A 27,721-nucleotide genomic window follows, 5' to 3' on the forward strand; every position below is an offset into this window, starting at 1 on the left:
GTCTGGGATGGGCAGGAATGAGGGCTGGCTCAGTGAGGCAGGTGAGGGCTGTCTGTGGTTAAGGGTGGTTAACCCCCACACCATGGGACTGCAGTGTGAGGCCAGGAGTGGTGACAAGCTGGAAAAGGGACATCCTGAATCCAGCACGGGGGTCCCTGAGCTGTGAGGCTGAGCTACAAGCTGGGTCCCTGCTGGGTGTCTGACGTAATTGTGACATACACGGCAATGTGGAGCCACGGGGACAATCCCACGGCGCCCTCTGGAAAATACACGCCCAAAAAAGGCTGCACGGAGTGCAGAGAGGGGTCACAGGCGGGATTTATCTCAGCAGTCCCAGTTCCACAGACGTTCCCGACTCGGGTTATCCCCGCGCCGGCTGCGAAGGACGGGGCAGTGCTGCCCTCGCGTGGCCGCGGCGGCACCGCACAGCGCCCGGGGCCGGGGGCTGCGGGCCGGGGGTTCCCCAAAATCCCCGCGCCCTCCACTCCCAGCGCCTCTGCCCAGCGCGGACAGAGAGGAGGGAGGAGAAGGGGAATCCAGCTTGTCCTTGTGGTGGCAAACGTGCCCCCATCTTGTCCCTATCACGATGGAAAACCAGAATGCAGAGATGTCAGGGGTCTGCCCAAGTGGTGAGGGCAGGCAGGGGAGCTGGGACACCCCAGGCAGCCCCTGCGTGGGAATGGCCTCATTCTGCTTCATCACAGGGGCCTGCATCCTCCTCCTCCTCCTCCGGGTGCGTGATCCCCGCAGCAGAGCGTGCCATGGCCCTCATCCAGCGCCGTTTCAGCTCCTCAGTGTCAGCTACGAAGGTGAACACCTGCCGGGACTGTGCCAGCTGGAAGAGGTGCCGGGACTCGCTCTGGGGCATGTCCCGCACCTGGTAGCCCAGCAGGGGGATGGAGGTGTGGGCTCGGACGTCCTGCCAAGAACAGAGACAGTGGTGGGAGGCAGGGGATGGGCACAGCGGGATGTCCCTCGGGGGTGGATCCTAGCCAGGCCTCACCTGGGGGGCTGCGTAGATGTAGAGCACGAGGGGATCGTCCTGCGGGATCACGAACCAGCCCCGCGTGCTCCCCTTGCCATTCTTGTCCAGCAGCTGCAGGGAACTGCAGAGCAAACTCCTGCTTGATACCTCTGCAGCTCCTTTCTGCCAAAAAACCCAACAAATCCCTCAACATCCAGAGCAGATGGTAGAAAGGGCATTGAGCTGAGGTCATTTCCTGGGGAATTCCTTGCCCATTCCAGAAAACCCCCCAAAGCAGAAGCAAGTGAGGGGCTGTCCTGGCTATGATGGTGTTGCTGACATCCTGTGGTGAGGGGAACCCTGAATGCCTGGTCCCAAGGCTTGGAGCAGGAGGGAGAGAGATCAACAAACACATGCACCCTCTGACTGCTGTGGGAATGACTCCCACCCCTCCTGCTCCAGGTGCAGGGCCAGACTGGGACAGCAAGAGCCAGAAGTGGTGGCTGGACAGGAGAGCAGGGTGGGTGGCAATGCTCAGAGGGCATGGGGAGGCCGGGCAGAGAGTGGCAGAGCTCACCTCCAGAATGCCTTTGTGCTTCCCCTCACGGTCCTCGAGCACCGTGTGGCCGGTCAGGAAGATGTAACACTCCTGGCAGACGCGGTTTGGGCGGTTCCCATCGTACTGCAGCTCGGCCTTGTAGTCAGAGCAGCGAGCACACACCACCTGCAGCAGCCACCAGACAGGGACACTGGTGACACTGGGGCAGGGCTGGGGGACCCAGGGACAGCTCCATGAGGAGCTGAGGGGCAGAAGCAGCCCTAAGCCTGGTAGAGGGGTACAAGGTGTAGGAGAGGTGCACTCCTGCCCCAGCAGCCACCTGAGCAGGCCAGGAGGGAGGGAAGGGGGCAGGAGGTGACTCACGTATCCACAGGCTCGGCAGTGGTGCCTCCGGCGGGTGATGGCGTTGAAGGGCTCCTTGCAGCGCATGCACATGGTCACCAGATTGTCCCGCACCCACTGCGGGGCTCGGCGGCCCAGCTCCTCTGTCTGGGGGTGGGAGACCATAGTCTGGGTGGTCCCAGCCCCTCTGGCCTCACCCCTTCCCCTCCTCAGCCTCCCCCCAGATCAGTTTAGCTTGGGAAACTGAGGCACAGCAAGGTGTGTTCTCCCAAGCAGCTGGAGGCAGGTGGGGCACAGGGAGAGCAGGAGGGTTACCTTCACTGCAGGGGTGTCTGTCTCCAGTCCATGGACTGCTGTCTTAAAGGTCTCACTCCTCTTCTCCTTCCTGTCAATGGCATCTTGGAAAGCCTAGAGGGGAAGGCAGGGCTGGAGGGGCACTGGGGGCTGCCCTGAGCCAGGGCATGCAGCTGGGATGGGGAGGCTGTGCCCCCTCTCCCAGCACTCGGTGGTACCTTGATCCAGGCGTTCATCTCCTCCCCAGACCTGGGTACAAAAAGGAGGTGGATGAGCTGTTGTCCCTCCTCCCTGAGAGTCTGCATGATGTCACCCTTCCCCGTACCTGGCTTGGAGCTCCAGCGTCCGCTGCTTTCCCGAGACCAGGAAGGTGTGAGGGAACTCAATGTCCTTCAGCTCCCGCACCTGAGGGAGACCAGAGAAGGCATGTGGAGCTGAACCCATTTCCAGCACACCTGGACCTTTCTCCATGACGTGGGGCACAGGGATGTCCCTCAGATCCCACATGCACAAGATTTCACTGGCATTTCACACGATCAGAGTATCAACCCCACCCACCCCAGGAAGCCACCCCTGGCTCCAGCTCCTCCCTCCTTCCCGAGGAAGTTCGGGCAGCAGCCATACCCCAGAGCAGGGGCTTTTGGAGGAGTCAGGGGCTGGGGGAAGCACAAAGACAAGGTGCCTGTCTGACCTTCATGCCCTCCACATCCATGCGGAGGTGGACCTGGAACTCGGCGCCCACCTGGATGACCTTGGGCACGCAGTACAGCAGCATGTTGTTGAACTGGGAGGGGGGAAGAGGGTGGGTTGGAGCCCAGCACTGCCTGCTCCGAGCTGGGGGCTTCCCTGGGGTCTGGGGTCCTTCACTACCCAGGGCTGAGCTGGTCCTTGGGAAGAATCCCACCCAAAACGTGACTGCTTCTGCCCCAGCCCCCTCCCACCCTGCAAAAGTGAAGCATCTCCCAGGGCTGCCATGCCCAGGGATCAGCAGATTCCCAACCGTGTCCTACGCAGGGTGCCCTGCACTGAGTGGGGTCAAACCCTCCCAGCTCTAAATTCATCTCTTCTGTGTCAAGGTGACCCAGCAACACCCTGGCCAGGCTGTGCTGCCCCTCTCCCCATCCCCATCTCATCTGCTCCCTCCCCTTGCCCTGGGCATCCCAGCTCCCACCAGGAACAGGTACTTCTCCGATGTGCTGTTGTTGCGGGTGGAGATTTTTTGGATTGGTCCCTCCTTGATCAGCTCGTTGGAGGGATCCACGATGTCATCCTCGAGGCCCAGCCTCTGATAGACCACCCAGAGATTCTGCAGCCGTTCCTGGGTGAGGCAGAGGGACCTATTTTTGTGGGATGCTGAGCAGCCACAACCTTGTCACTGCTGGGTCCCCTCCATCCCCACCTCCCAGGCCAGTTGCTGAGTACTGGGAGAGGTGGCACAGTTCTCTCAGCCCAGACTGATCTTTGGGAGCAGCTCCCAAGCCTTGACCAGCCGGTCACATCCCAGCTGATGTTACAGATGTGACTTCCCCAGGCTTGGGGTGGTGGGGTTGGGCATTAAGAGCAGGGTCTAAGCTGCTCAGCTGAACCCACAGGGTTCCTGTCCCCTTCAGGATCACTGTGCCATGAGCTGCAAAGCATTTCCAGCTGGGACAGGGACTCACCATCTCGGCAATAGCTGCATTCGAGTGCTTGGCCACCATAAAAATCATCTCCAGGGCCTCTGCAATGAGAACAGACAGGCTGGAGGTGAAACACCTGCTCTGGAGCTGTGGGAGGAAGCTCCTGGCTCTGCCCCTTGTGAATTCCCATGTGTAGCAGCTGCTGCCATTCCATGAACACACCTCAAGTGGCCCTGAAACACTGTGCAGGAATCGGGGTACGGCTGGACTGCACATGGAGGGGTCCTGGCGGGACAGACAGGCCGCTCCTGTATCCCTCCATCCCAGCACGACTGGGAACTCTGTTCCACAGCGGTCTGAAAGCTCCCTCAGCTGTTACAGATCTCTTAAGGGGATACTGTGGAGGGACCACCCTTACCCTGACACACCACCCTTCCGCTCCCCAGCCCCTAAAAAGACAGATTAATCCCTCTCCCTGCTAGAAGAGGATCAGACTGAGAGGTTTATCCAAGGGCACAGGGCAGCTGGTGAGTGAATCCCATGGGGAAAACCAACGGGAGTTGTTATTTCCCTACACACCCACCCTGCCCTCCCCACCGTGGAGAGCCAGAGCCCTTACTCTCGGCATCGCCCCTGTCGGGGGACTGGGGCGGGAGTTTCCGGACATAATCCTTCAGGAGGAGCTCATAGCGCGGGATCCTCTGCACAGGCTCCAGCATGTGGTGCTGCAGCGTCAGGTTAGCACAGACCTTCCTCTTCTGGGCAGGGACACCAGGCACGGAGAGAGGAACAGTGACCAAGGCAGCTCCCACCCTCTGCTGTTTCCCCGTTCCCAGGAGATTTTGGGAGCTCTGCTGAGATTCCCCTGCCCTGCCCTTACCTGGATGTCAGCAATGAGCTCCTGGAAGGGGGGTGATTTCTCTGACCAGGCAGTGATGAGCTCCACGGCCTTGTCGAAGTTCTTCACGTACTCCCCATACATCTTGAGGAAGGGTGCGAGCTTCTGGATCACATCCCCAATGCGGGGGTTGCGGTTCCTGCAGGAGGGAACCGCAAACCGGCCACTTCCTCAGTCCGTGGGGCGGACAGACAGCGAGGGATGGAAGTGAAGGATCACGGTGGAGGACTGAGGTTTTGCCTGCTGCAACCTGCTACATCCCCACACCATTTCCTGCTCTCCAGAACAGCAATGTCCCCACCTTGCAGCCAGCCTGGGCTGTTCATACCCAGGCACACCCTCAAACCACCTGAGATGTCACCCTGCTCTCCACACTCTGATCTGAGTGTTTTAAGGAAGTGCTTTCCAGCACAAGACATTTGGAGCAGCACAGGCTGAGCTCTGGTCCTGGTGGGAGCCCGAACTCAGCGCTGCTCCACCATTCTGGCCAAGCCACCCAGGTGTCCTGCTCTCCCCTCCCACAGCTCACCAATCCTCCATGCGCTTCCGCAGCTCTGGCAGGAAGAACTCAGCATGGAACTGGTAGATGGAGGAGATGTTGGAAAAGATCATTTTCACCACCTCCTCTGGGATCGTCTTCCCAGTTTTGGCTTCTTTCATCAGCTCTTTATAGAATACCTGGAAGAAAGAAGGGTGAATAAAAAGGGCCAGGAAGATACTTGAGGATCCCATTCCCCCTCTGAGACTGGCACATCACCCAGTGAAAGGCCTGGCTGCACAGGAGGGAAATCCCAGGCCCCAAGAAGAGAGGGGAATGGAAGGCTTTGCTGGGACAAGGGTGCTTCCCAGAGGTGTGCGGTGTAGGAAAGGCAAAGGCCAGACCCAATCTCTGGCTGTAAAGACCAGTAGCCCTCGTGTCTCTCATTTTAACAGCTTCACTCTCTCCAAAATCCCCTTGCACTGGTACCTCCACTCCCCAGCTCACCTGGTCGAGGAGGTGGAGGCGGTTGACATAAGCCTGCTCTGTCTCCAGCAGCTCCAGTGCTATTTTCTTTTCCTCTGGTTCCTGCATGGGGAGCAGGGCTCAGTCTCGTGGGCAGAGACGAGACCCCAAGCCAGCCCTGCCTGAGTGTGGGCACCTAGCAGCCTCTGGAGCTCACCTGGCTGCCAGGCTCCAGGCCTGGGCCCTGTGGCCTCCTCCAGTCGTCCTCACGGATTTTGTATCGCAGAGAACGGAGGCATTTGAAGCTGAGTCCGCGCCGACCTTGCTGATCCTTCTCCTCCTTATTCTCTTCTCCGGCCAGGGAGCAGGTCCGGCTGGCGGGGAATATTGGAAGCTGTTGGGGCTGGCTGGCTGCAGCACTGGTCAGAGCCTGCTTGCCTCTCTGGGCAGATTTGCTGTCCCTGCTACAGAGGAATGTGATCAGCTCAGCCATTCCCCCAGCACAGCCCCCAGGCCCAGCTTAAAGACACCAAAAGGGACAGGAGCAGCAGCTCCCCAGAGCTGGCACTGCTCCGCTCTGCTGCAGCCCTGCACTACAAACATCCTCAGCATCCTCCACGGGGCCAGGATCCAGCCTCTCTTCTCCCAGTGCCTCCTGCTGCTGGGGCCAGTCCCTCTCCTGCTCTAGAAAAGCAGGATCTTGCCGTTTATCCCACCCACAGCTCTGGCTTTCTGCCTGCTGCCACCACAGAGAAAAGCAGGGAGAAGCCCAATAGCCAAGAGTTTGAGCCAAGAGCAGGCCATGTGTAGGTGGTTTTGCAGACAGGTTGTGTTTTGGTGGTGTTCTCTCTTCCCTTTTCTGGCAAAGACAAAGCAAGCAGGTCCAGAGCAGGCATGAGGGAGAAGCCAGGCTGTGAAGGTGATATCAAGCGACTTTTCTGTCATCCAAGAGCTGGTCCCTGCAGGAAACTGCTCTGGGCAGACACTGGGAAGACATCCACTGTTGGCCTGGGGATAGGAGTGGAATGGATAGGATGGGAAAGACATGAAGGAATTTGACATCAAACTCCAAAGCTGAGGACAGGAGGTGACTTGAGGGGCAGAGACTCATCTGAAGAGGATGTCAGGTCCATCCCATGCTCAGGATGTCTGTGAGCTCGGGAGTGCATCCCCAGCCATGCACAAATCCCCTTCTGTCCAGGGGGGCTGGCAGAACCCTTCAGAGACAAAGAGGCTTTTTCCATCTCTCCTGATGCCTCCCAGACCTGTGTCAGCCTAAAGCCACTCCTGAGTCCTGACAGGGAACTTCTCTCTTTCTATTTACGCTGACTTAGGCCAAACCGTTGTCTGTTCCATTGTCAGCTCATTCCCAGGCTCCCCAGCTTCCTCTGAAAGTCCCAAGTTACTTTTATTTCCTCTAAATCAAACTTTCTCTCCACTGCAAACAACACACAACACTGCAGTAGTGACATGGGGGCAGATGAAACACTGCAGTGCTCCCAACACAACATCCCTGTGGGATGATGGGGACAACCACAAAGCCTGGGGAAAAGCACACAGCAGAGACACAGGAGTTCCTGGAATGAAAGGAAATATCGAGCCTGAGCATCTTCAGGAATTGGGGCAAAACTCACCTGCCCAACCACCCAGCCTCTCTAAGGCTCACTGAGAGCATCTCATGGGTACAAGGAATGGCAGGATTCCACATCTTGATTCAACAGATGGAGAAACTGAGGCACAGCCCTGACAATAACTTGCCCAAAGCCTCAAAATTACTTTTACACCAGAGCCGGGGCAGAACCCCTCGCTCAGACCCCGGCACATGCTGTCTGAGGGTCCCAGCTCACACTCCGAGGGAAGGAGCTGTTTCATGAAAGGAATTCTCTCTCTCCCTTAACATAATGCTTTATGTTTCCTTTCCTAGGAGCCACATCTCTGCAAACAACTGGATAGTCTGAGGCTGGGACCCTCCCAGACACCCAGGCAGTTAATTCCCAGTGGAAACCCCTGCTGACATATTTGCAAACCACAATTTCTTTCCCAGTAGCAGCAGCAGGATGCACCAGCCAGGCTGAGTGTGAAGATGCTGAGTGGAGGGGGAGGGAATGGGCTGCCACAGCCTAACCCTGAGCCAGGCAGAACCACTCACACCCCACTGAGGTTTTCAGATTTCTGCTCATGACCCGCAGCTGGAGGAAGACACTGAGGCAGACCCGAGTGGTGAAGAACTGCAAATCACCTTGTCAGCTTCTCCACAGGCTCCAAACCACCTCCACAGCGGGTTTCATTCCTTCCCAAACCCACTCCACGTGGAGCCCTAACACACCCTTAGCACCCAGAGCCCTCCCTCCTTACCAGTGCTCTTCAAACGCAGCCACCAGCTTCACCACACTCTGCTGATTATCTGCTTTTCCCTCCATGGCACAGGCTGGGAGCAGGTCCTGGGCGTCCAGGAGCTGCAGGAGCTGGTGCTGGGGGCTGCAGCTCCTTCCTCTGTTCCCCTCTCTGTTCCAAGGTGTTTCTGGCACCCAGGCTGCAGTTTGGGAACAAGGATTTGCACGAGGCAAAGCCCGCCCGCTGCCCTTTCTGTGGTAGCAGAGCTTGTCTCTGTTGGCCTCAAAAGGAAAGAGGAAGCACAGCAGTTTGTGGGTAGGAGAAACGCTGAGAAAACACTGGGAATTGTTTCAGTTTGGGAGGGATCGAAGCGGTGGCACAGGCAAGGCCAGAGCAGCAGCAGGGGCGGTGCAGGGCAGGAGGTGTGACCTGGTACATCCCCTGGCTGTGCAGCCCAGGTGGGGTGGGCTGTGTCCCACCAGGGTGGGAGGCAGGACAGTCCTGATGGCCAGAGGGGCCAGGAACAGGCTGGCAAGACCCTGGTGCCCAGATAGGACTGATGTGTCTGTCTCAAACACCAGCAGCTGGATGGCTGTGGGGCCAACCACGGATTGTTGGTAAAAACCATGAGAAAGAACAAGATGTGGCTGGAGAAGGGGCAACACTTTTCCAGAAAGGTCTGAGAGTGCACTGTGCATGAGAACCAATTTGCATGGGAAGTGAGAAACCCATCCCAGAGCTTGTGCCCCAGGACCCTGGACACCAGCTGGACCAACGCCAGAACCAGGACTGGAGACCTCCTTTCCTTTTTCCTCTTTTCCTTCTATTTCCTTTTATAAAATTATTTTCTCCTTCCTTCCGAATTCCTTCCTTCCTTCCTTCCGAATTCCTTCCTTCCTTCCGAATTCCTTCCTTCCTTCCCTCCTTCCTCCCTCCCTTCCTTCCGAATTTTCCTTTCCTTTCCTTTCCTTTCCTTTCCTTTCCTTTCCTTTCCTTTCCTTTCCTTTCCTTTCCTTTCCTTTCCTTTCCTTTCCTTCCGCATTCCTTTCCTTTCCTTTCCTTCCGCATTCCTTCCTTCCCTTCCCTCCCCTTTTCCATCTTTCTTTTCCTTTCCTTCCTTTCTTCTCTCTCCCTCTTTTAACTCACGTCCTCTTTTCCCTCTCCCCTTCCCCACCCCTTTCCCCAAACCCTTCTGCCGCGTGCTCACAAACCCCGTCAGGCACTAACACCCAACTCTGCAAATCCCTAAAACCCCTCCGCCTCTCCCGCCCGCCTCCCAGCGCCGCCATTCCCGCCCCTCACGCCGGACCGCCCCTCCCGGGAATGGTTCCTCCCGGAATGGTTCCTCCCGCCGTGGTTCCTCCCGCGCTCCCCCCGTCCCGCGGTGGTGGCGGCCGGCGCGCGGCGCGGTGACGCGGGGCCATGGCGGCCATGGCGGCGCTGCCCCCGGGGCCGCTGTCGCCGCCTGGCGGGGGCGCGGGGGCCGCGGCGGGGCCTGAGGGCGCCGAGGGCCTGTTCGTGCTGCTGGGCGCGGGGCTCGCCGCCGCCAGCCACCCCCTGCTCTACGTCAAGCTGCTCGTGCAGGTCCGCTCGGGGCGGGAGCGGGGGGGAGAGCGGCGCGACGGTGGGGTGGGAATCCCGTGTGTAATAGGGGTCGCGACTCCAGGATAACGGGAGGGTTTTTGAATGATGCCCCCATGGAGGCCTCCGTGCGCTGGGGGTGATTGTACGTACAACGCTCCTCCTTATAACGGGGCCCCCTGTGTGATGGGGGCACCTCTAGGATGGGGGACCCCTGTGTAATGAGGACCCTCGTGTGTAACGGGATGGGGTCCCAGTGGATAATGGGGGATCGGGACCCCAGTAGGGGTCCCCCGGAGGGGGATTCCTGCATAGTGTCCCTATGGAGACCCCCATATACAGTGTATACAGCCCCCCTGTTACAATGGGACCCCCATATGTAGCAGGATGGAGTCCCTGTGTATGACAGGGGATCGGGATACCTGTATAACAGGTGGAAGTGGATTCCTGTTTAGTGCCCCTATGGAGGCCTCCATGCACTGGGATCACTGTGTATGCAGCCCCCCACCATTGTAACGGGACCCCCTGAGCACTGGTAGAATGAGGGACATCTGGCTAATGGAGTTCCCCATATGTAATAGGATGGGGTCCCATATACACTGGCAGTCCCTATATAAAACTGGAGTCCCAATAATAGAAGGATGAGGATGCATTCTACAGTGGGGACACCCTACATAGAGAATAGGGAACACCGTATAATGGAGGGGTGAGGCCCCCTGTACAGCGGGGGTGCTTTGTAGTGGGGCGTTGAGACCTCTCCTATGACAGGGAATTCCCTGTAATCTGGGAACCCTTATAAAATTACCCCTCTGCAATGGGGCCTCCCATTTGAGGAGGGATGGGAAACTCCTTTATGATAGGAATCCCAAGATCCTCTCAGTAACAGGGACCTCCTAAAATGGAAGGGTGGAGGACCCCCTGTAATCTAGGGACCCCATAAAATGAGGAAAGGCATGCCTGTCTTGAGAGTGATGGGGGGATGATGGGATCAAGGCTGTTCATCCCAGGGACTTTGGGAGCACCAGGACAGAGACCTGCTCACAAGGTTTCTCTCTCAGGTTGGGCATGAGCCACTACCTCCAACCATTGGAAGAAATGTGCTGGGGAGGAAGGTCCTGTACCTGCCCGGCTTCCTCACCTACGGTGAGTGACTGTCCCTCCCTGCCAGCATGAGGTCCAGCCCTAGGGGAATCAGGCCTGGGAGCTGCCAGGCAGCCTGAGCTGACCTGCAGCAGCACTCCCACATCCCCTTGGGATCATCCCGAGGCTGCAGTGAGGCATAAACCACTACAGCTCCTTGCAAGGCTGTCAGGTTCAGGTACCTGTTGCTGGGGAGAGGGCGCTGGTGGCCACAGTGTTGGTGCTGCACCCTGTTCCCCTGGCACATTGCTCTGGGTTTGCACCGTGCTGGAGGGGTTTGGGGGGGTTTTAGGTGATGGAGGTTTGTTGCAGGAGGGTTTTGTGTGTTTTGGAGATTGCAAAATACTTCTCTTCTGCTCCAAAACAGCCCTGCAATAACCTGCCCCCTGCCCTGCTCATTTGTATTGTAGATGGAGCCCTAAAGAGACAGAAATACCAAGAAAAGGGCAGGTAATACATTTAGAAGTCAAAAAAGTCGTATTTTCCTCTTTTTGTGGGCGGATTAGCATGGGAGAGGTGGGTGAATACTTTGTGACCTGCTATCACAGCGGGTTTGCATGGGGAAGGGGAATGCACAGTCCTGAAAGCCGAGCTGGGCCAATCCTGCAATCAGCCATGGTATCCATGGGGTGGAAGCAGCACAGGAGTGGTGTGAGAGCACTGTCCCATCCTGGGACACCAAGGGCTGGAAATGCTCCGGTGCTGCCCTTTGGTAGATGCAATTTCCAAACAGATGGGCAGTGTTGGGTGATGGAGGGGTGCAGAGCCCGCTTGGCTTCTCTTGGACAGCACAGGACAGGGACCAGGAGCAGTCAGGACCCACCAGCACATAGTGGGTTCTATCCCACCTTGTTATATGTGGGAGAAATGGGATCTCTTGGCTTTTTTTGAGACTGGAGACCTGAGGAATTTTGCCTGGGAGAAGGTGGTGGGCCAGGAACTGAACATGGGTTTGTGAGATCCATATTAACCCTAAGTCTGACCTTTTTGGGGTGGAGGGAGGAGGTGACAGCACAGAGCACATGGGATGATCCCTGGTGACACCACACAGCACATGGGATGATCCCCCCTGACCTGGTTCAGTCCAAACTGCTTTGGAGCCCTTTCAGGTGAGCAAAACTATCAACAGACAGAAAATAGTCCAGAATACTGGAGCTGTCCTTCCAGATTAGACAGATGACAGAGAGTAAGAATTCTTGGCATCCAGTATGAAGCTTATTTAGGACTGTTAGAATAAATCACGTACTGTGGGACTGTGCCGTGCCGAGCCAAGCCTGGCGTGGTTTCGGCTGAACCCCGGAGCTGTTTGGGGTGCTCTCCATGCATTGTCCCCTTCCCGACTGACAGCAGCCTGGTTTTGTCCCACCCAGCCAGACACATCGTGGAAGTGGATGGGAAAAGAGGCCTCTTCCGTGGCCTGACTCCTCGCCTCATCTCAAGCACTTTATCAACCATCACCAGGGGGAGTGTGAAGAAGGTAAAGGTCAGATTCTCTCTCCATTAATCACCTGCAGGGTCAGTGCCACTGCAGCAAGTGCCTGCAGCCAGCCAGGGCTGCACAGGAGGACTGATGCACCCATCCCTCTCTACCTCCTAAGGGAATAGTCCTCCAGTGCCCTTAGCCCCAAAGCGGTTTTTTATTTATAAACCATTTTAATTTTATTTGGCGTCCCCTTGCCTTGTATCCTTTGTCAGCAGTTTTGTGACTCCTCTATTCCTCTATTTTACTTTCCATCCTTTCTTCTCCTGTGTTCCTTCTTGCCTGTTTGTCTTGTCCTTGCATTTAGAGTATGGCTTTTCGTGGTTTCCCCCTGTCCTCAGACACTGTGGCTCAGCATCTCCAGCAGTTCTGACCATGTTTCTTCCCTCTCCACTCAGGCTTTTCCACTGGAAGACATGGAGCACGTGTCTAACAAGGATGATGTGAAAACTTCGCTTAGGAAAGTGGTCAAAGAGGTGAGAAGTGGCTATTGCCCATTATTGAGTGATCACGGAGGTCCCTGGGGATGTGGGTGAGGTGACTTGGAGAGAAACTTCGGTGAGAAGTTTGTGGTGTTTAGTAGCCATTCTGTGTCCATCCTTGAAATAACTCACAGGAATAGAGGTTTGCCACAAGAACAGATTTCAAAAGAGGGACCCAAAATGGCTTTCCCCACACTAAGGGAAAGGGCCTGGGCTGTGCAGGAGGAGCAGCACAGCTTTTCATACAGGTGTTTTCTCCTCCCTTCCCAGACATCCCATGAGATGATGATGCAGTGTGTGTCCCGGGTTGTCTCGCACCCACTGCACGGTGAGTCCTGTCCCCTGGCTGGCAGCCCCCTCCAGACTGGGGATCACCCCAAAACCCTGCTCAGTCGGGGGATGATGCTTACCGTACTTCTCTATCATAGGAGGCTGATGCTGGGGTGATGCTGAGTAATGAGCTTCTCTCTTCCCATTCATCCAGGACCTTGTCCTAGAGATCCCATTGGGGTTAGGGCCAGTAGCAGCCTTCCAGTGCCTAAAGGGGCTCCAGGAGAGCTGGAGAGGGACTTTGGACAAGGGCGGAATGGCTTCCCATTGCCAGAGGGCAGGGTTGGATGGGATATTGGGAAGGAATTGCTCCCCGTGAGGGTGGGCAGGCCCTGGCACAGGGTGCCCAGAGAAGCTGTGCCTGCTCCATCCCTGGAAGTGTCCAAGGCCAGGTTGGACAGGGCTTGGAGCACCCTGGGATAGTGGAAGGTGTCCCTGCCCATGGCAGGAGGTTTGGAAAAAGATGATCTGTCAGGTCCCTTCCAACCCAAACCTCTCTGTGATCCTCTGAAATCCTTCCCCCCACTTACAGGCTCAGGAAAGGCCCCAGTTTCTAATGAGTCTTGCAGTGCTGAGGACCACTGAGAGGAGCTGGAGATGCTGTGAGCTGAGGGAGAGCAGAAGGGTCACGTTTCATTTTCTTTCACATCCATTGCAACCCAAACTGGATTTGTTTCTCTAGCAGCCCTGTGTTTCTTTCCTCCCAGTGATCTCCATGCGCTGCATGGTCCAGTTTGTAGGCCGGGAAGTCAAATACAGGTGAGTGGCTGCAGCTGGGGGTCAGGGGTGCCAGGTGCTCCCGTGCCATGGGGAATAGGCTTATCCAGGAGGTTTGAGAGACTGAAAAGTGAATCTGAGCTGTGGTTAGAGGGTGAGTGACTGGGGGTTGAAGGGATGTGGGAAAGCTGGGCTCTGTCCCTGACATGCTTCTGTTCTACCTTGTGCCCGTGGGGATTTGGGGCTGTATCACCCCTTGCTGATCACACAGCAAGTCTCCTGCCTTTTTCCTTTGGCTAGTAATGGAAAGGGGAGGCAGCTGGGAGGCAGAGTAGATAACAGAAAGCTTTGCTGCAGCCCTGCTTAGTCTGTAAAATTTTTCCAAGCCTTTTGCAGTACCAGCTGCCTCTCTGCAGGACAAAACTGCCTGTGCAGCAACATGGAGGCACGCTAGACAAGATTACAGCCAGCCCACGACAGCCAACTCGAGTCCCCAAAGGTGGGACAGGGTTCTTGGGCTTTAGAATCAGCCAAATGAAACCATATCACACAGCATCTGTACCCACTCACAAAAGCCTCACAGAGCTCTTGTACGTTCAGCATTGAACAGTTGTGTGCAGGTTGGGTGTTCTCCCGGGTGTTACTGCAGACTGGCAGAGTACAGACACGACCTTCCTTCCCTCAGACCTTCCTGGTCTGAGGAGAATAAGCAGAACAAGCTGCCTTCTGCTGGAATGATGGCTGGGGAGGCACTGCCATGGCTGGGGGCTGCAGGATTCGTGTGTGGTTGCACAGGACAGAGGTGGAACAACGGTGCACACTCACAGCTCTTTTCCTTTCTTGGCAGCGGTGTGTTCAGTGCCATTGGCAGGATATTTAAGGAAGAAGGGATCCTGGGATTCTTTGTGTACGTGAGTTGTTATTTAAATACTTTCTCCCATAGCCCGAAGGCACCGAAGCCCAGCTGCTCTGCCAACCCCAGCTGGAGTCACACTGAGCTGAAACCTTGTCTGACCAAGGGACTCCCACATCACTCCCGTGATGTTTGACCATTAAGTTTGCCCCAGATCTTACCTTCAGTCAAACCTTCAGAGCACAGAGGAAGCTTTATTTTTTCTTATCTTTCTTTTTCCCTTGATGCTTCTTTGTGTTTCAGTGACAGGCCATTTAAAGCATTTGTTTTGCAACAAGCACCAAGATCAAGTGCCACAATAAGATCCTTTGCTGACATGAAAGCCAGGGCCTGGGTGCTTGTAACGAGCAGGTTTACCTGTGTGATTGGAGCGGGGACCAGGAGGAGCTGAAAGGTGTTTCCAGCTGCTTACAGAGAGAGGCAAATCGGTGCATCACTGAAATGGAAGTTTAGTGGACACCTTTTTGCTTGAACCCGTAATTAATGCTTCCTGCCTTTCTTTCTTGCATAAAAGAAGAACCACCTGCTGTCCCCGCTCGTGGTGGGGAGATAACTCACTTTATGATGTCAATAATAGTAAAGGCAGCTCTGGAATTTCAGGAGGGCTTTTCAGGATGCCTTTGGCTCTGCAGTCACAAAATATGGGCCTCCAGATGAAACCTGAGTGCATCAGGAAGAGGGAGACAATCACAGGGGGTCATGCCCTGTCCTTCCCCAAGGGAAAATGGCCAGGGTCTGCAGAGACCCCACCTATTGTGTGTCACTGCTTCTTCCTTTGGCAGCCCACAGTTTCTCAGCTGAGCTGTGCAGCTCCAAATCTGCTCCATTAAATATAGGATCCTTTGGGATGGTCCCTGTGAGTGGGGCATGGCTGGAGCAGGCTGCTCACAACCCTCCACCTGCCAGGGAAGTGATCTGAAAGAAGCTGCCACATTCCCTTCCATCCACATAAACACTGCTGGTAGCCTAATGAAACTTAGTAGTTCACAGGAAAGGCTTTAACACAACCCAGATTGTCTCAGGAGGACTCTGAAGTTCTACATGCCCTATAACCCTGTTAGGAAATCCCACTGCTGTGAGGGGAGCACAAACTGCATCTGAAGAACCAAACTGCTGGTTTTCTCCTCTCAGCCCTCCTGGTGCAATCCCAGCACATCCACTCCCCTAAAACCATGGCAGTGCACTTGTGTCTCATGGCCTTACAACCTCCCCCCAGCAATAACAGTGGCACACACTCTCTGGGTGTGTGCCTGGCTAGAGACAAAGACTTTTCAAGAATGGATGTATCTCCCTTCCCCTCATATCTGCAGCAGGCTCCTGCCAGCCCAGAAAGGTGTTCCCTGAGCCCCAAAACTGCTGGGCATGGTCATTTCGAGGGTGGCTGGCCCCAGGGCCCTTGCACTGGGATTTCTTCTGTTGGGTCACATCACTGTACATCATTCAGGCTTCCTCTCTGCCGCCTGCTGTTCCAGCTTTTCATCATCTTCCAAAAACACTCCCAGTTCAGATCTTTGACATCTCAGCAGGTGTGAGAATTGTAGCACTCTCTTTACTATGTCAATAGTAGCTCTGGAATTCCAGGAGGGGTTTTTCAGGCCTGATGCCTTTGGCTTGTTGGGTTTTTTTAGTTCCTTTCTGCAGCTCTCAGATCCCTGATTTCCAGTTATCCAGCTCAGGGCCAGCAGCTGTTGTTACTTTGGAGGGGAGAGAGGGATGGGATCCTTACTGGAAGTGGAATAAACAATCTGACTTCTATCAACAGTTGGGTGAGGTTTTCCTTATGGGGCTGCCCTTGCCCAGCCCTTTGCTTCTGGACTTTATTAAGCCCCCGTTGTATCTGCAGCAGCTCAGGAGCTTCAGACTTGACTTTGAGTTAGAGAAAGGATGTTTTTTTACAAAGGCTGAAAGCCAAACACAAAGCAGAACGTCTCTTTAGGGCCAAAGAGCTTTGATTTCTTTGTCCTGTTTGCTGCTCTCATGTATCACATCTTTGAAGCCAGTGGATCTTCTGTTGAAGGTTTCTGCTGTGCCTGGCCCCTGAGACCTCAGCTGCAGCCCCAGGGCTGCTGGGGCCTTAACAATACACAGGTTGTTCCCAAAAACAGTCCCAGTTGCTGCTCTGCTGCTGCAGCAACCACAGCAGGAAGCAAACTGGTCCCTTCTCTGAGGAGGCAGTGTCGTGTTTGGGAAAAAACAAATGACTCAGATTAATGTGCTTGGAGGTGGCTCTCCCAGCTCAGCAAATACTCATGTGGCTCTTGACAGGCTCCTTTTCAGAACTGACCACATCTGCTGCTGAAACACAGGTTTGACACCCACCTGGATCCTTTTGCAGTGGAACAACCCCTGCAAAAGCAGGAGACCCTGCACTGGTGCAGGAGGTGCTGCAGAAGCACCAACAAACTGGAGAAACCCTCTGGAACATCTTGTTAAAAGTTTTAGTGCCATTATCTGCAAAAGCTGGGGGTGCTGGTGCTGCTGGGAGTTCCAGTGTGTCAGTGGGAGGCATTAACCAAAGAACTGTGCTCCTGGGGGCAGCAGGGACTGGGAAAAATCAGAGGGACATGAGTGTTGCCCCCAGTTACTCCCACATCTCAGTAGAGTAGGTTGTGCAGGAACAACCCCTGTCATTTTGATTTCTAAAAGAAGGGAGATTCCACAAAGAGATGAACTTCTCCTTCTGCATCCAAAAGAGCATCTGCAAAAATGGAAACCACTTCATCTGTGTCTCACTTGGGTTTCTCAGCAGGAGCTGGGCCAGGGAGGGATTTGGGATAGAACAAGGGGACTTGAGTCATGCCCAAAAAACAGATCCCAAAAACTTCCCAGCCAGAGCAGCACATGTAGTACCAAGTTTGAAGGCTGGGAGAGCTCTTCCCTGAAATCTTCCTTTCAGCTCCTGCCAAAGTAAAAGTTTCACTTTGTAGGAGTGGAGTTTCTGTGTGCTGGTGGAGGGAAGGAGGGCTGGGCACCTCGGGAGGTGGCACCGGGACCCTCCTGCACCTCACACCCCTCCTTTTGCCCTTGCAGTGGGTTAGTCCCTCACATCCTGGGGGATGTCATCTTCCTCTGGTGCTGCAACCTCCTGGCTCACTTCATCAACACCTACGCGGTGGATGACAACGTGAGTGGAAGTGCCTGAGGGACGGTTTGGGGTCTGGACCAACCACCTGCAGTGGGAAGGAGTTACTGGGGAGCAGGGGCTGATTTAATACAGACCCCGGGCTCTGGGGGCATCCCTGTTAGAGTGCTGGAGGTGCTGTGTCTGCTCGGGGCTGTGCTTCACCTGCACTTTGGGGGATCACATTTGACAGCAAATGCCTTCCCAGACTCTCAGGTGGGATGCAGCCTGCTCTAAATTGCTTTCTGCCTTGTCCCCTGCCCTGAGCCCTTCGCCTCAGGCTCAGGGAGTGTCACAAAATGACTGTGCCAGCCTGGTGTCATCCCCCTGCTCCACAACGCCTTTGGTTTCTCTCTGCAGTTCAGCCAGGCATCGGTGATCCGGAGCTACACGAAGTTCGTGATGGGGGTATGTAGGCAGCTGCCGTGTCCTTTCCCCTCCTCCTGCTACCTCTGGGCTGAGAGCTCATGCTCTGGGGGTACAGGCTGCTCTGTACTTTACATCCTTTACCCAAGGATAACTCTGCTAACATGCAAAAGCTGGAAACAGCGTTTTTGACACTGGGAGCATTAGAGAGGCTGCTGGTTTTCTGTGCTTTCAGATCGCTGTGAGCATGCTGACGTACCCATTCCTTCTCGTGGGAGATCTCATGGCAGTGAACAACTGTGGGTATGTCCTTCACACTGAGATCTAAAGCTTTCCCTTCCTTTCTTGCAGCCCCTCGTTGTCTGAATGGGCTGCTAACGACCGTAAAGCTTTCCTACAGCCCTGTAAACTCTGTGGCACCTCGCAGAGCTGGCTCGTTTCCTGTCCCAGGTTGCTTATAATTTTAGATCAGAGGGCACAGACACGAGCAGCAGAAAAGCTCAGGTGGTGAGAAATAGGGAGAGTTGTGGTGGTGTGGTCCGATCTGAGCTAGGCTGGAGGCAGAGGGATCAAAGGGACCGTGCTGGCTCCAGGGAGCAGCACGAGGGAAGCAAAGCTCTTACGGCAGCAATGGGAGCAGACAGGAGCAGGACCAACTTGCCTTCCCAGTCCCACTGCTGCAAGTCTTCTGCATTTGTGCTCATGGGAACGGGGTGGGATCTGAGTCTGGTGTAGTGTTTTCTCAGTGTCTGCTGGCTTTTGAAGGTGTAGATACAGTCCTGGACTCTCAACGTCTCCAGGTAACGCTCCTCGTTCGTGCACTCCAGGGGTAATTAAATTACAGATCTGCTGCATTGTAAATAACGAGCTGTCACTTGGCCACCGGCCCGGTGTGGACACGGCCCCCCCCCCCCTCCTGCCGTGTCCTCACTGGCACTTCCTGCTGCTCTTGTGTTACCTGTGTGGGTAAGGTGACACATCCACCTCAGCTGTTCCCTGTTGCCGTGCAGGTTGCGCGCCGGCCTCCCTCCCTACGCACCTGCCTTTGCATCCTGGATCCACTGCTGGAGGCATCTCAGTGCTCAGGTGAGGGAGCTGGGCACACACTGGGCTTTGGGCTCCCTCTGGTCCTTCCCCAAGTCTCCAGCATTCCCCAAATGTGCCTGTGCTGCATCCTTGCCGTGCCCTGTAGCCTGCTTCTATCCCTCCAGTTGTGGCACTGGTACCAGCATGGCAGTGCTGCTCTGCCCATTGCACACCCCAAGCTCGCACCCCGCGAGCTTTCAGCCTGTGCATTGCACACAGCAGAGTCTGTGCCCCTCTCCATCTGTCACCTCTGGGGGAAATGCCCAGCTCCAGCACCCACGGGGCTGGATCCCCACTTTCTCCTGCAGAGCAGCCCAGGGTGCCCAGGCCTTGCAGCCCTGCCATGGGCACGGAGTCGGGCCCTGCTAAAGCAGCTTTAGTTCCCTGGCCAGGTCTCAGGCTGCCCTGACCCCGTGCTCTCCTCCTCAGGGGCAGCTGTTCCGTGGCTCCAGCCTGCTGTTCCGCAGGGCGCCCATCCCAGCCGCCTCCTTCCCCATTGACTGACTCCTCGGCAGGGAGAGCTCATCAACTTGGACTCCTCAAGAAACCCCAAGCTTGTTTCGATATCTGTATATTTCTATTTTCTGATCCAAAGTCCATGGTGCCAGAACTGACACCTCCTCTCCAGCAAGGCCAGCAACAGACTTCTGGACATCTGGCTTCAGGTTCCAGCTGGACCAAAGCTCCATCCTCATGGCTGTCTTGACTGGGATGTGTAGCAGAGAGAGCAGAAAGGCATTGTCCCTTTGGTCCAGGCTGTAAGCTCTGGAGTTGCTGGGGAAGTCCAGGAATCCAGAAAATGCCCAGGTACTAAAAGAGCCAGCCCTGAGCTGCGGGGACAAAAGACTGCTTTGTTCTGCCTGAGCTGAGAAGCAGCAGGAGATCCAAGGTCATCTCACTGGGAAGGTTATACCAGGTGACAGCCTCCTGCCTCATCCTTTCTGGAGAGAGCACCTTTGCCTGGCAGGTAGCTCATCCTGGGCAAGATCAACCTGGCATCCATATTTAAGGTTTGAGGGTACCTGAACACCCGGGAGCACCCCACCTCTCATGGGTGTGAAAAAGAAATTATAGGATCAAAACAGGGAAGGGAAACAGATTCCCACTACAGAGAACAGCAGAGTCCCAAAGAGACGGGTCTGGCCCAGCTCAGGGCAGCGTTGGGCTGTGGACACGGAGAGAGCCCTTGGGAAGGGACACGCGCTGCCACCGGTGCTGCTTTGGGCAGGATTTCAGTCATGGAATGGGCTGTGCTTAGGATGCACCCAGCAGAGCTGTGGGCTGGGCAGGCAGCCTGCACACTCTCAGGGGAGGTGGGTGCTGGGTTGGACTGGCCTGGCTGCGCTGAGGGGCATCTCCCAGCCAGCAGCAGCACGAGCCCTGCTGGGCTCCTGCTCCCATTGCTGAGGGAAACGGAGCCGCCGGGATCGGAGAGCTGCACACAAAGGGCTCTCCTGCAGCAGGGGCAGCCATCCAGGGCTGTCTGCACTAAAGGGATAAACCTTGAGCTGGCCAAAGGCTGGCGAGGCATCAGGGTCGAGGCCTCCTGGTGCTCAGTGGAGCACGGCTGGCTCTGTGTGTGTAGCAGAGCTCACCAGTGCCAGAGGTTTGATTGATGCTGAGCTGCCAGACAGTTTTTTTGCACCAGTCTGTGCTGTGATGGCAGCCAGGCAGATTTCCCCCATTTCAGTTCCCCATGAAGCAGTCTTTTGCACAGAGGTGATGCTGCACTCCCTGGGAAGAGGTTTAGGGTTCCTTGAGCAGGTTCCCATGTGCTGCAGCAGCAGCAGCTGGGTCACATCTCATCCCGGTCCTCTGGGGTCCTGCCATCACAGGGGGTTTTTTCTCCAGCAGGCAGGGTCGATGCACACCCCCAGCCAGGCTTGCAGGACGGTAGTGGTATGTGCTGGGACTGGCAGCCCCCACCCAGCTCCCTTCGGTGTTGTGAAATTGGTCCTGTTTGTCCTCCCTCCCTCCCAGTTTGTGTTACAGTTAAATAATGCATGGACCTGTTCCCTAACACCAGAGATGATTTCAAAGAGGATTTAATTATGCTCCAAAATACAGCTATAAAACAATTATTGGGTCTTTCCTTTTTTTTTTTTTTTTGATTTTTTTTTCTTGCATAATGTGCTTCCTCACTCACAGAAAGTTTAAGACAGGCACTTCTTTTGGTTTTTTCCCCAAAGCATGGGCTAAACCAGCTGTTTAAAACTCATTTCCCCCCTGATTTTCCCCACCTCCGTGGAAGGTGGGCATATTTAGGCTGAGCAAACTGCAGTGGGTGCACCTGGAGTGAGCGGGGAGGCAGCAGAGGGCCTGGCTGCTTCAAACAATGTATGTGAAATTAGGTTTCTGGAGTTAAAATTGACCCTCAGGTCTTCTGGAAGGGGTGATGGAGACCCTTTGCTGCTGCCAGACCAGTCATGTGGGCTCAGCCATTCCATCTTCCCCCTGACAGCTCCATCCTTCCCCACCGGCCTTTTATCACCTTGTTTTATGACCTGCTCCAACACAGGGCATTGCATCTCCCAGGTCACACAGCACCTGCTCAGGAGCATGGACCTTTATCCTCCAAATTAAAGCCACCTTCTGCTGGTCACATGCCTGTGAAACCTCATGCAGCCTCTGCACTGCCTGACTGCAGCTACTGCACGGAAAGGTGCTATTTCCTGTCCTTTGAGGAATTTACCTAAGGAATTTACCTAAAGCTGCACCAGTGCATGCATCCTGCCAGTAATTTCTGCCCATTTCATCAGGGCCCACAAACTTGGCTGAAAACTCAACAGTTGACTATAGTTTTTGCTCAATTTAAATGAAAACCAGGTTTCAAAGCTTTCAGTGCACTGCCTTACTTTGAAGCAGGGGCTGCCATTCTTAGCATGATTGAATATTTCCTCACCTCCTATTTCTATCCTTGATTGTTGTCCCATGCTTCGTTTGAGGGGACAAATTATCTCCACCAGGAGCAGGCAAGGAGACAACCCAAACCCTGGCTGGGCATCCCTCTCCCTTAAATTGCTGCCCATTAGTCAGTGCTCAGGTATCCCAGCTGAAGGGGATGGGGCCCCATTCCCACAGGAGAGGGGATCCAGGGTGGAACGTGGTCGGGAGAACAAATGAAGGGGTGGAGGAGGAGGTTTGGGTCTGGCGCCCAGGATGGAGCCGGGGATTTCTCCCACTGGCGCTCCCCTGTCTGCCCAGGAAACAAACTCTGGTTTAAATATTGACTCTCCTGCACAAAGCCAGGTTGGGTGGGGATCGCTGCCGTTCCGTGCCCGTGCCGTTTATCAGCCTCCAGTGGAAAACTGAGATTGCTGGGACTTTGGCCTCATCTGCTCCCAGCTGCCCGGGGGAGAAGGGAGGCAGCGGCAGCAGCCAGGAGAGGGAATCTCAGGTCAAGGCTGGTCTGTCTCTCCGCCGGGCTTGGACACTTGAGTCTGGCAGGATCTGGGAAGCAACGAGATGAGCCTTTGTGCCCAGGGAGGTGCAGCTGAGCTCAGAGCGACTGTTTCCCCTGCAAATCGGCCTGCTGAAGACCTTTCAGTCCAGTCCAAACCCCCTCGTGGCTGTGCTGCTCTCCCGCCGTGGAACTGGGAGGGAAACATCCCAGAGAGCTCTCCTGATGCCTGGACAGTGCCTGGTGTGTCCCTGGTGTCTGGTCAGTGGGAAGGCTAGGGGCTGCCAGCCCCCCCGCAGCCATGGAGGGCCCCATCTTGCAGCCACACATGAGGAAGTGCCCTGTGGCACAGCTGCCCTCGATAAGGCTGTTTGCTCTGTTCTCCCGCAGCGCCGAGCTCCACGTAGGCAAATAATTCCTTAAAAAAAAATACATATATATGTAAAAATAATAACCCTCACAGAGGAGATCCCGCTGCCGGGCTGGTGGGACCGGCTGGTGCCAGGAAATGCTCAGGCACCAGAAGCACAGTGACCCTGGACCTGTCCCTGTCTTCACACATCCCCATCCCCTGGGACGGCCTTCACCCGAAATGGATTATGGAGGAGCCAGGTCCTCATGGATTCCCCCCTGGACAAGGGAAATCCTGTCTGGAAACCAGGAGAAGAGGCCAAAAAGAGCACGGTGGCAAAGCTCAGCACAGTGGCCTGACCTGCCGCACTGACAGTGACAGCTCCGTCCATCACTCACGGCTGGTAAGAGGATGGGAAGAGTGTGGGGAAGCTGCTTTCCATGCTCCTGCTTGCCTGCTGTGGGCTTTTTTTTTTAGGGTAAACTCCCTCAAATCCCCCTAAACTGAGCTGCCCTGTTCCTTCCTGGGCAGTGCTCACAGGGGGAGCTGGTGGTGTTTCATCCCACCCTGAAGGGATCTGGGTCTTTTGGGGAAGAGGTGGCAGCATGAGGTCAGCCGAGACTCCTTTCCCTGCGGCCACCGTGACCCCTGCACACCTCCCTCAGCACTTACACCATGCTGGGCCCCCCATCCCAGGGGAGAAACAGGAGGGGGAAAAGTCTCCCCAGCTTTAAACTCAGCTCCTCTCCCCCTGCTGTGACCCCAGGGTCAGGCCGGCGTGGCGAGGGCCGGCATCGCTGCGGCCCTGGCTCGAGGTACCGCCGGCCCTTGCTGCAAACATGGGAATGCTCTCATCCCTCGGAATGGAGTTTCTCCCTGAAAAGCCGCCTGCGCTCTGCGGCCGGGCGGCTCTTGTCAGGCTGCCAGAGGAGGCCGGAGCAGCGTCACATGCAGCAAAGTTTTACAAGGCAAGCAAGCGTCTGGGGAGAGGGACGGGAGAGGGACCGACCGCCGCACGCACACGCTCGGACGCGCACGCGGAGAAACCTCCTCCAGGCTCCCTCCAGCTCTCATCCCAACGTTGATTTTTTTTTTCTTTCCTCCTTTTTTTTTCTTTTTTTTGGAAGAACAAAGACTTTGGGGTGGGTTGGCGCTGTTGTTTTTCCGGGGTTGGTGTTGGTGGATGGGGGGAGGCTGGATGTGGAGGGGGGGAGCCGGTGGCTTGAATGCGAGAAAGTCCCGAATTTCCCTGGCCGAGTTGCCGAGATCGTCTGTGCGAAACTTAGAGGAGGAAAGACGGGGGAGGAAGGGGGGGGGAAATAATTAAAAAATAAAAAATGATGACGTCACTCGGAGCAGGGGTGCCTTCCCTGCTGCCTGTCAGATGCGCCTGAAAAGAACAGGGCAATAAAACAACAGCCGCCTCTGTCTCCCTCGTTAAACACGGCACTAATTGGATGTTAATTTTTCCTTGCTCTTCTCGCTGCTCGATTGTGAGAGCTCTGCCTGGCTCTCCCTCTCCCGCTTCCTTTCTTTCCTGTTGCAATGCTCTTGGCAGCTCTGAGGGACTCCGGACTGTGCGCTCCCCTCCCGCTCGTGGACTGGAATAATTCAGGAGCTGGGAGAATTAAAAAAGACGAGGCGCGGGGGCGAACGGTTCAGAAACGGGGCGGGCGTGATGGATTTCGAGAGCTACGCTAATCTCTCCGTTTCCCGTGCATTGTCCTGCCGACTTGGAGCTATTCTCTTCCCATTTGATTTCTCTTCCCCTCCTTTCACTTCGCGTTGGGTTTGGACTGCCGGGCAAAAATATATGTTTCAAAAAAAAAAAGAAAAAAAAAAGGCATTAAAAAAAAGGAAAAAAGGCAGGAAAAAATAGAAAAAAGGCTAAAAAAAAAAGGAAAAAGGGCAAAAAAAGAGAAGAAAAAAGCCCAAAAAAAAGGAAAAGAAAAAAAGCCTGGTTCAATGACGACAAACCCCCAAACCTCCTCCCAGCTCCCCCCGTCTCGCCGCGCTGCCTAACCCCTGCGTGGAAACAGGCGTTTTAGGGAGCCGGAGCAGGAAGTTGTTGTTCTCTGTCTTGCCCAGGTCATCCTTCCAGGGTATGTGTGCAAGGGCGGTGGGCACGAGGGCTCGGTGGGCGCCCAGCAGCCGTTGGCCGCCCCCCGCGCTACCCCCGGCCAACGAGGCGGGTGAGCAGCGGAGGGGGAGTGAGGGCCGGGTGGTGTTTTGGGGACGCAAGAGGGGCCCAAGGGACAGGATGGGTGGGGGAGCGGAGGGGAGGGAGCGGGAGGCGGAGGTGGGGGGAGAGAGCGAGAGCCGGGGAGTAAAGTCCTACCTGGGATCGGTGCCAACTTCCTGCAAAGGGTTACAGACCCGCGGCTTTGAGAGCCCACCAGAGGCGAGTGCGCTCTTGTCACGGTTCCAAGGCGAGATGAAGGCAGCGGGAACAGGTACAGCAGATGCCGAGTGGCCTCGTTTGCCCGCCGAGCAGGGCTTCGGCTCAATTTAAACCTCGCCGACGAGGAGGCTTCAGTGCTCCCGCCGGCGGGGGCCTCGCCATCCCCGCACGAGGCCACCGGGGCTGTCGGGTGCCAAGGGTGGGGTGCGTGGCTCGGTGGGGGGGGGTGTGTGTGCATGGCACGGGGGGGCCTCTGCCGCTCGCTCGCCTTCTCGCCGTTTGGATTAACATGCGGAAGATGCGCCTGTCACTTTGCTTACTGTCAGCGCCGGCTCGGGGATGGGTGACGGCTTTGTTCGGCGCAGCCGGGGGAGCCGTGCCAACTCGGACTTGGCAGGCGAAGCCGGGTGGGCAGGGAGAGGGGGACGAGGGAGCGGGAACGGCTGCTGGGGCGGCTGCGGAGGGACGTGGCCGCAGGCCCGCGTCTGAGCACGGCAGCTTTCTGTTGGCGTGCGCCTCCCTCTCCCTCCCTCTCTCCCGCGCTCGCCTGCGCCCAGGCTGGTGCAGACAAAATGAAAACGTGTTTTGTTTTGGTTTTTTGGCATCTCCCCAGCAGCGCTACCAACCCCAGCTGCCCCCCCCTCCGCTCCCTTCCCCAACCCGCTGCGACTCCCTTTTACAATCGGCATGACCCAGGTGCTCGGGCAGCAACAAAATAAGGCCAAAAATACCTCCTGGCACCCAAACCACCCCCAATCTGCCACCCTCGGCAGCAACTGCTCCCAACCGTCCTCCATGGCGGGTGGGTTGTTGTTTGTGTGTGTATATATATTTTTGTCCTCTTTTTTTTTTTCCCCTCATCGGGTCCCTCTCATGTTGGGTGTGTGTGTTCCTATTCAAGGACCCACCACCTCCTGTTGTGCTAAAACCAGGAAGGAGGGAGCCAAGGGCTCATTTCTGCCTGGACGCCGGGGCGGCGGGCGAGGGAGACAACGATGGAGGACAAGAGGAGGGAGGAGAGGGATGGGAAGGCGGGAAAAGGAGCATGGGGAGGGTGGAAAAAATAATCCACCTCCCCAGGCCTTTTGTTTAACCTGTGTCGATGCAGAGGGGTCTTGGGGGGGGTTTTCCTCCCCTTGTCCTTTTTTTTTGCCCTGTGCTTGAGCCTCATAGGGTGTTTTCGAGCCTGATGGGGCAACTTTCCGGAGCGGGCGGTGTCGGAGGTTGATTTTTTGGGAGGCGGCGGGCTCGTCCCGCAGGCGCGCGGCTCCGAGTGCAGGAATTCCTGCCAGCTCGCCTTTGTGCCAGCCTCCGTTGGCCTTGGGTGTCTCGTTCAGATGGAGCCTGGCATCCAGGCACCGCCCATTTCTTGGCGTTGAGCTGCGAGGAGAAGGAAAGGGGAGAGAGCGAGCGAGAGAAGGGAAAAAAAAAGCTGTCTCACTCAAACTGGCCTTTCTCGGAAAAGGATCCTTCCCCGATGATTGTCCGGATAAGCGGAGCTAAATCCAGCCACTACTCAACAACAAAACCACTCTCTTCCACGGTGCGTCTCTCTTGCTGCCTTGGTACGAAATCGAACCTCACTCTTAATTTTGGTTGGGGTTTTTTTTTTTTTTTTTTTTTGCTCGTGCGGTTGGGGTTTTTTTGCCTTTGATTTGAAATAACGTTTTGTTCCTCCAGTTGCTCCGTTGCTTTGTTGTTGCTGTAACCTGCCTTCTCCCCGAAATCCCTTCCCGCCGAGTCCTCCGGCCCTTGGTGCTAAAACACCCGACTTTAATCGGTCTCCTAGAGAGGGATGTATAGCAGATAGGCAGGTCCTTACGTGCAGCGTTTGGAGCAGAACTGGAGGGTGATTTCTCTCCCTGCCCTCGCCCCAGCACCCGGGACGTCCCCAAGAGCCACCTGGGGCTGGGCGTTGTCGCCCAGGTGCCTCTTTAGTTCCCCACCGAGCACCACCGACGGGGGAAAATCTGTCGAATCATGTCGGATTTGCAATTCAACATGGCAGCCGGAGCAAATGTGGTGGGAACGCTGGGCACGGGCACTCCCGGCCGCGCCAGCGCAGGGTGGGGGCACGGCAAGAGCGGATGGATGGACAGGGAGGACGAGAGAACAGCAGGGAGGACACCCGGCTGAGGTCAGAGCAGGAGGATAATTTTATTTCATTTGAAGGGGGTGAGTTCCACCAGGAGCGGTCCGGGAAGGAGGGAACTCAAGCCGCCTGGTTTTGTCAGCATTAACTGTTTAGAAGCTGGCTGGTTCCCCACACTGGCACGGCGTGCCCGGGCGGGCGCGGGGCTGGGAGATGCCCAGCAGCAGGGCGGGACGGGGTGCTCAGGAGGCAGCTTTTCCAGGAGCCACAGCGGCCTTGGGGCCGCTGGAGAAGCCCTGCGAAGGCT

General features: G+C 56.0%; 2 protein-coding genes and 1 long non-coding RNA gene across 5 annotated transcripts; 1 reads left to right on the top strand and 2 right to left on the bottom strand.

The window, feature by feature from the left end:
* Positions 1–294: 294 nt before the first annotated feature.
* On the bottom strand, positions 295–8,242 carry FGD2 (FYVE, RhoGEF and PH domain containing 2). Of its 2 annotated transcripts, none has more exons than XM_010404624.4 (16): positions 7,975–8,242; positions 5,837–6,083; positions 5,662–5,742; positions 5,206–5,354; positions 4,659–4,815; positions 4,398–4,536; positions 3,821–3,879; positions 3,331–3,477; positions 2,851–2,943; positions 2,485–2,564; positions 2,378–2,408; positions 2,181–2,273; positions 1,887–2,012; positions 1,542–1,688; positions 1,004–1,147; positions 295–919 (listed from the first exon to the last, which is right to left on the bottom strand). In XM_010404624.4, exons 1-16 carry the CDS (start codon positions 8,037–8,039, stop codon positions 686–688), a joined length of 1,992 nt encoding a protein of 663 aa, XP_010402926.2. In that variant the 5' UTR covers positions 8,040–8,242; the 3' UTR covers positions 295–685. The 2 variants fall into 2 exon arrangements, with proteins under 2 accessions (XP_010402926.2, XP_019144352.2); XM_019288807.3 differs by having other exon boundaries at positions 5,837–5,993; positions 7,975–8,241.
* A 1,110-nt stretch (positions 8,243–9,352) lies between these two features.
* Positions 9,353–21,248, top strand: MTCH1 (mitochondrial carrier 1). The gene is made up of 12 exons (XM_039565173.1): positions 9,353–9,537; positions 10,593–10,677; positions 12,045–12,151; positions 12,553–12,630; positions 12,907–12,964; positions 13,674–13,725; positions 14,531–14,590; positions 17,627–17,720; positions 18,078–18,125; positions 18,319–18,386; positions 19,094–19,169; positions 19,599–21,248. Exons 1-12 carry the CDS (start codon positions 9,376–9,378, stop codon positions 19,671–19,673), a joined length of 963 nt encoding a protein of 320 aa, XP_039421107.1. The 5' UTR covers positions 9,353–9,375; the 3' UTR covers positions 19,674–21,248.
* Positions 21,249–21,262: 14 nt separating this feature from the next.
* LOC109145284 lies at positions 21,263–25,884 on the bottom strand. 2 transcript variants are annotated; one of them, XR_002046585.3, is made up of 3 exons: positions 25,260–25,884; positions 23,594–24,717; positions 21,263–22,987 (listed from the first exon to the last, which is right to left on the bottom strand). It is a non-coding gene; the product is annotated as an uncharacterized LOC109145284 (long non-coding RNA). The 2 variants fall into 2 exon arrangements; XR_005603650.1 differs by lacking the exon at positions 23,594–24,717 and having other exon boundaries at positions 25,260–25,865.
* Positions 25,885–27,721: the final 1,837 nt, after the last annotated feature.

Source organism: Corvus cornix, chromosome 26, assembly GCF_000738735.6.
Source record: "Corvus cornix cornix isolate S_Up_H32 chromosome 26, ASM73873v5, whole genome shotgun sequence".
In the NCBI taxonomy this organism is placed as follows: Eukaryota; Metazoa; Chordata; class Aves; order Passeriformes; family Corvidae; genus Corvus; species Corvus cornix.

Bases quoted from the DNA above. Each gene is read 5' to 3' on its own strand.
- FGD2 (XM_010404624.4), bottom strand. From the start codon at position 8,039: ATGGAGGGAAAAGCAGATAATCAGCAGAGTGTGGTGAAGCTGGTGGCT. The intron at 2,944-3,330 runs GTGGGAGCTGGG...CCCCCCTCCCAG, and splicing joins CGGAGAAGTACCTGTTCCTG to TTCAACAACATGCTGCTGTA. The intron at 2,565-2,850 runs GTCAGACAGGCA...GGTCTCCCTCAG, and splicing joins TGGATGTGGAGGGCATGAAG to GTGCGGGAGCTGAAGGACAT.
- MTCH1 (XM_039565173.1), top strand. From the start codon at position 9,376: ATGGCGGCCATGGCGGCGCTGCCCCCGGGGCCGCTGTCGCCGCCTGGC. The intron at 10,678-12,044 runs GTGAGTGACTGT...TGTCCCACCCAG, and splicing joins GCCCGGCTTCCTCACCTACG to CCAGACACATCGTGGAAGTG. The intron at 12,965-13,673 runs GTGAGTCCTGTC...CTTTCCTCCCAG, and splicing joins TGTCTCGCACCCACTGCACG to TGATCTCCATGCGCTGCATG.